At 35.7% G+C, this 7,500-nt stretch overlaps 1 protein-coding gene across 2 annotated transcripts in view; it reads left to right on the top strand.

Annotated features, from left to right (window-relative positions):
* LOC144962811 (uncharacterized) overlaps positions 1 to 7,500 on the top strand; it is a 57,381-nt gene that overhangs the window by 8,781 nt on the left and 41,100 nt on the right. The window contains exons 5-7 of one of the 2 annotated variants that reach the window (XM_078896085.1): positions 487 to 598; positions 2,852 to 2,965; positions 6,150 to 6,323. In XM_078896085.1, coding sequence (XP_078752211.1) covers positions 487 to 598; positions 2,852 to 2,965; positions 6,150 to 6,323 — 400 coding nt within the window. The remainder of the gene's footprint in view (positions 1 to 486; positions 599 to 2,851; positions 2,966 to 6,149; positions 6,324 to 7,500) is intronic. The other variant, XM_078896086.1, reaches the window with a different exon arrangement.

Below are 7,500 nucleotides of genomic sequence, written 5' to 3' on the forward strand. Positions count from 1 at the left end.
GATTATATACAATTTTCCAAACATAAAAACCTCTTTTTCTCAAAATGTCAACGGAAAAATCATAATCGCAATTACGATGTAGGACCCAGTTTCATGGCCAACAATAAATGTGCCAAGAAATTGGCAACACGCCGCTTAATAGGACCCTATCATACAAGTGAGTCAAAAAATATAATATTCATGAATATTGCGATAGTAAAAACCGTTTTGGAGAAGTAAATAAATATTACACTTCAATTGTCTTCGCATTTTGTTTTCTCGCTCTTTCGATATCAAAATGAAAATTGCACAAAGATAACTAAAAATAGTAATATAAAGTCTCTGGTCTTGTGTCAGGCCTAGATATTTGATATAAAATGTGTGTATGGCTTAGTAATCAACAAACGAGCTTGACACAATGTATCACTTTGTAATTTAGTCACTGGCGTAGGAATTTAAAACTTATTTATTATCAGGCCTTTTAATTGATTTTCATTGAAATATCAGGATTGTCCCCGGAGTAAGTATTCCAGAAGCGGGTCTATATTATGCAGTTCATGTCCAGCGGGCAAGTATTGTCCTTCCTCTGGCACCAGCATCCCGACTGACTGTGAGAAAGGTGAATTAATTTTAGATTTATTACAATTTATGTGACTAATCGGTTTTAAACGGTGTTGTGTCTGACGAACTTGATACTTACAATTTATATTATAATAAAGCATATGAGACTTATGCTTTGTATTTCATTATCTGGAGAATTAATTTAATGTTTCGGGAACCCCTCCCCTTCTAAAAAATTTAAAGAATTCACTGGTTTATTCATTTTAAATAATAATAATAATAATAATAATAATAATAATAATAATAATAATAATAATAATAATAATAATAATAATAATAATAATAATAATATAATAATAATAATAATAATAATAATAATAATATAATAATAATAATAACATCAACAACAACAACAACAACAACAACAACAATAATAATAATAATAATAATAATAAATAATAATAATAATAATAATAATAATAATAATAATAATAATAATAATAATAATAATAATAACAATAATAATAAGTTACTTATATAGTGCTCAACTTCCACATAAGTGCTAAGCGGCGCTTTACAATATCACTTATACCGCTTGATGATGCTGACGATAATGACAAATTGAATTTCTTAATTACCTAGTCAATTGTTCTATTGTCATTGATGACATCGTTGTTGATGCTTTTGGCGGCAAAATTGACATCATAGAAATACTATGGATAGAGTGAAGAAAAGAACAAAATTAAAACGCTGTTTTGTAAAAAAAAAAAAAAAAGAATAAAAAAAGAAAGACGAAATATTCACAAAGAAATAATTGGAGCTTCAGCTGACTAGGTATGACTATGACCACTATGACTTGCAGGTACCGAATCCTTTGACTGTTGACTTTTAACGAAGCAAGGGAATCGAACCAGTGAAAGCCATCGATCCATACTTGGCCCGTTTTGATGAATGTGGACTAGCGCTTCGCCTCTTGACTATCTCTGACTTAGTCAAGGACTTGAAAATTTCGGATTTCATGTGAGCCGACTAAGCAAGTCCCAGACTAAAGTCACGGCACCTTCGGACTAAGTTTGGTCAAGTTTTAGTAATTTGCTGAGGCAGAACTGCAAGAAGTTTAGTCTGAGACTAGTTACTGGGATACATCATAGCGCCGACAGCAGCTATTTTTAGATTGAGAGAGCTTCGATTCGGAAGGAAAATACGTCGGTTAAGAATGACAGAGGCAAAAATTGTGCTGTTGCTATTGACACTGGCTTTAAAAAACTATAAGATAAGTGCAGATAGTCGAAAGTACACATTTTCGTGAGTTAAAACTAAAAAAACGGAATCTAATCGGCTCGCGAGTTGCGACTGAACGGAGACTCGAAAAAGAAGGGTTTGCGTAACAAAAAAAAAAAAAAAAATGATTAGACAATATCGAGGAGACAAAGGTTATTCTGTTGGCATTGTACTTACTGAAATAATGTGATTCATCAGAACACACTTTCTTCTTTGTGTGTGTGTGTGTGTGTGTGTGTGTGTGTGTGTGTGTGTTTTATGTTGTTTTTTTTTTGTTGTTTTTTTTTTTTTTTGGTTCAAATTGTTTGAGTTTCAATAAAACTTTCCTTGGCCTAAATATAGGATTGACAGTAAACTATGGGCATCATTGAAGTCGATCAGTCAACAGTCAATATCACGTGATTTGATTCATCATGGCAAAAGAAAGTTAAAATACGAAAAGGAACGAAATATTATCTATACCAGATGTGTTGCTAATTTCCTCTTTGGAAATAGTTTGGTTTGAAAGTATGAAGGTTGGTATCTTACCTGACATCGTGTAATAGAGAGCGTGATGTTACCAGCAAAAAATAGCCGAATTAGTCATCGTTCTTACAACGCCCACTTCTAGACAAGAGACTAACTAGTCAGAGACTAGAAAGCGTTGATGAAATCCGATTTTTTAAATCACTTGCTCCGCTTAGGCTTAAGACCAGCAAGTCATTGACTAGACCAGTAAATAACTAAATCTAGTCCGCGTTCATGAAAACGGGCCCAGGACATCGCTTCGACTGTTTATGTGTTTGTTTATATTCAAACATTTAATATTTACAAAATCTTGATAACAAACCAATCGCCTGTGTCGGAAGCCTATCAAAGTTGTAAAAAATCACTTCAAGGAAGCAGCAATCATATTTGGGACATAAATATAACCAATTAAAAAAATGTTAAAGAATTACTTAAATTGAAAAAAAAGTAATTGAAATAGAACTTTCACTCAATTTACTTTTGAGCATTTATCAATCACAAGTAATTCTTTTGTTGTTCGCAGGACATTATTCCACAGGTGGTGCTAGTGCATGTACAATTTGCCCTGCTGGTTACTCATGTACTGCTGCCACCAGCCCTGTCGTGTGCAACAAAGGAGAGTACAGTCCTCTAGGATGTGAGTTGTCTTTATTTGATTTAGTTCCATTATTAGAGATTTGTTACAGAATGGCATCAGATTAAAAGACTCTTAAAATTTATAAAAGACGTCACCTGGTTTGGACGTAAAAGTAATTAATGTAAGTGTTTGCAGTGATTTGAGAGGAATAATGTCTTTAACCAGTTAACTAATATGGAAAAACACGTATTTAAATATTTGGCCAGATAACTCGTTCTTCAGATATCGATCGATTTAAATGACCCTTAGCAAAATCTCTCAAACCTGGGACTTCGAGATATTTGAGGGAAGAGTTTTCTGGCCAAATTTTTATAAGCTTGTCTTTCTAGAGAACGGCAGTTAAATGGTTAAGAATAGAGTGGTGTTAATTTTAAACCAAAAACTAGAGGTGCCTAATTGAGCCAATAAGATAAATAGAAAAATAAAGTGAGTAAATGTGACTCATATATAAGGGAACAACACAAAACAAATAACGTTTCCGCCCTTGGCCTTCGTCACGAGACAAACAACAAAACACAAAAATGTAAGGTTACACAAATTGACAAAATGTGGATGCAAGAAGAGGCGCAAGAGATGGGAGAAGGGGATAAATGGGTGAGAGAAGGAGAGAGGGAGAGAGAGAGAGAGAGAGAGAGAGAGAGAGAGAGAGAGAGAGAGAGAGGGAGAGAGAGACATTTTAGCGCTCAAAGATGTGAGTCTATCAAAAAGACACCATATTATTATAAAATGTATAAGTATAACAATAGTCAGGGTAATTTAGAAGACTGAAAATATAGACAGACATGCAGGGAGACCGAGGGAGTTTGTCACACTTTTTTCCTTTTTTTCGATATTCTGAAATAGTTGATGACGTTGTCAAATTTGTGTATCTGCATTTTTGTTAATGTTTTATAAACAGTCCTTCTCCTCCTCCCCCTCCTCCTCCTCCTCCTCCTCCTCCTCCTCCTCCTCCTCCTCCTCCTCCTTCTCCTCCTCCTCCTCCTTCTTCTTCTTCTTCTTCTTCTTCTTCTTCTTCTTCTTCTTCTTCTTCTTCTTCGTCTTTTTAATCACCACCATCATCACCACCACCACCTCCACCACCACCACCACCACCACCACCTCCACCACCACCACCATCATCATCATCATCATCATCATCATCATCATCATCATCATCATCATCATCATCATCAACATCATCATCAACAACATCATCGTCATCATCATCATCATCATCGTTATCACCAAAATCATCATCATTATTATCAATGTGTGAATTCTACCCCATGTTTGAGGCAGGTTGTAGCGTGCAATGAAGTACGTTTTTACATAATTCAAGCGACTCAATCAATACCTCTCTGCTTGGTAAAAACGAATCACGTGATCAGTCTGACTCTAGAAAAAGCCTAAAGAAATACTTACACAATGCCACAAGCATCAAGTACATTACAAATCATTGTAATTTTTTTTCCAGTTGGGGAGGATTGGAAGTTCATGATCGCCACTGTTAGTTACATACCGGCACCACTAGCTGTAGATTTGTAAATTATTCGTTTGTGCGGCTATGTGGTCTAAAACTTAAGCTTTTATATAGAGCAACATCCCCTTAACGTGTTCAACGAAGCTTTTTACAAAGGTTCCTGGACGACAGCAACATGTAAAATCAAGAACGAGACATGACGCCTGTTTGGTGATGTGACATTTTTTTTCTCGACAGAAACAACGCTGTCAAGGGGCGGTTTGGGTCTAATTTTTATGAAAATATTTCAAAAATTAATTATGTGATTTTGGTGGAAAATGATATTTTTTAATCTTAGAAATAGTATTGAAGTACAACTTCTCAAAATAGACTATAAAGGCATGAAAAACACAGTCTTAAAAGGTATAGGTGGTAAGAAAAGTGTGAAAAACGGAAAGATATTTTGCTTTTTTCTCAATATATAATTTTTCGAGGGGTTAGGGACCTTGTATCATAATTTCTCAGAATCTATTCAATGAAATTGTCTGAAATTTTCACAGTTATCACAGAGATAATGTCTTATGTCACCACGAAATCTTTTTGATAATAATGTATATGTATTTTGAATTATAATCCAAATTATAAACTTTTAGCATCAATTGTGTCATAACATTTTCATTCGCAACGCTGTAATGTTCTAATAAAAATCCCAATCTTCACTTTCCTGAGTAACAAGGTTGGGTCGAGGATTTTCAGGGGGAGAGATGTATTCTCCAACAACTGGGTTATCATCAGTTATTGGATCAGACCAAATATTGGACATTTTTTCACCTGCAGCTTTAAAGTTCTTTTTTTTTCCGAGATCAAGATCAACATTGCTGCCATCGAGGTGACTGCCATACATATCAGATTGTAAGATAATGGATGCTACATCCATTGAAAAAGGGGTCATTCTCCGTCCCACCTCGTTATAATTATAGGCGCTGAAACCTGGTGCACTGGTAATTTTTGATGACAACATCTCTTTGGTCTGACTCCGCCCCCCCCCCCCCCTTATGTCAACGTCAATATTTGGAAGACCCCCCCCCCTCCCCTCCACCCTAGCTGATGACGTAATATGTGAACACTCCCAATTGACTAATTCCATGAACATCATCATCATTACCATCATCATCATCATCATCATCATCATCATCATCATCATCATGCCTGATCCCTCCTGGACGTGGCATCCGCAACTGCCAACCGAAATAAGCCTCTGTCCTGCACCATCCTTCCACATTCAGTCACTGGCTTATTCACCCATTCGCTGATGTCTTGTAACCATCTTCTTATTGGTGTCCATGAACATACTTGAATTTAAACATGTCTTAAAGTGTCTGCCTGTGGTGTAGCGGCACTGCCTTGGACTCACAACATGATATGAAACAGACACCTTGACGGTATATATACATAGGAAAGACTTTTTTCACAGAATTTGCCTGCTTCATTGAGTTTCTGGATCTATTAGTCCTGTGAAAAGTACTTTGCGATAGACTGGCGTCCTATTACTAATAATGGACAGCAAGCAAGATAGAAGAACGCCATGACATCACACCTTCTTCTTTTCCGGTTCCAAAATCCAAAACACGACAGAATCAGAGACAAACTCCGGCTTTCATTTCGTGTGTTGGTGGTTTCAAATGACTAATTTAATTGTTTCAAGTGCACATAATGCTGGTTCAATTGGCTTCCATTTTATTTCAGCCATGGATTGCACACCGTGTAGAGCCGGCTACTATTGTCCCTCCAGGGCTGGAGCTGAAAAAGAATGTTCAAGGGGAAGCTACTCAATGGCAGGACAATCATCGTGTACCCAATGTCCCCCTGGTCACTACTGTCCAGAAAATCTTGCTAAGGTTGCTATCCCTTGTCCTGAGAGTAAGTCATGATATAAATAACGGTAATAATAGATTGTCTTTATAATGTCCTGATTAATATTAATGCTATGCATGCCTGCGCTCCTTCCTGACTCACAAGTTAAAAACAATAAAGCAATAAATTCTTGACTCACCACTAAAGCGCCAATACAAAAACAGAAAAGAGAAAGAAAAAAGGGGGTTTAAAAAAATTCACAGCGCGTCCACGAGAAGATGTAACATCGCGAGGTCCCAGGTTTGATAATTTTTGCAAAGATGAGAGTCATTTAAATATGGCAGTTAACTGGTTACATATTGAAAATGTTTGATGTTGAACATTGTGACGGACTTTTTTTTTCTTTTCTTTATGAACCAGATGACTGTTGTACTCTGGAGAGACACGTATTTAAAAAGTTTTGCCAGAAAACTCGTCCTTCAAATATCGATCAATTTAACTGACCCTCATCTTGGCAAAATCTCTCAAAATCGAAATTTGAAGGACACGTTTTCTGGCCAAATTTTTTGAATACGAGTCTTTCCGGAGTACGTCAGCTAATTGGTGTTAATTTGGTAATTAATAGTGATCAAACGATGACAACGATTACAATACTGGTAATTGTTGTTGTTGTTGTTGTTGTTGCTGCTGCTGTTGTTGAAAACGATGATGATAACGATGGTTGCTTTTCATCATCATTTTTTTCTTGATTTGACCCGCTCTCATTAACAACAATATACAGTGGTTTCCTCGAGAGTGCCCGCCGTCTGAAAGCTCGTTACGTCCAAGTGCCATCTTTTCTCATGAAACTATTTTCCCCATCAACATCGTTCAGCAGATCAGATTGTCTGTTTCATTAAATATATGAATGAATTTTTGATGTTAAAAATTAATGGCTAAAAGTCATTAACACAATCTTTATGATAACTTTCATTAAGTAAATAAGGTTCAAAACTATTGAATGAAAGTATAATGATAACAAAGGTCAAACGTATTTGGAAGTATGGAATTCTATAGCTTTCAATGTATCATGGAACACTTTGCATGTTCTGCCTGTGTGCGTTAAAAAAAATTCATTTATTTTCTTTTATTGATTCCCTGCCAATGAACACTTAGACTGAAATCATTGTAGGTAATGTTCAAAGCCTCAAAATAATAAAAGTTGACTCCATTACTCTCACTAAACATATTTTTCCAATGATTA

This window comes from Berghia stephanieae, chromosome 1, assembly GCF_034508935.2.
Source record: "Berghia stephanieae isolate SIO BIC M18660-M18661 chromosome 1, UCSD_Bste_1.3, whole genome shotgun sequence".
Taxonomy (NCBI): domain Eukaryota; kingdom Metazoa; phylum Mollusca; class Gastropoda; order Nudibranchia; family Aeolidiidae; genus Berghia; species Berghia stephanieae.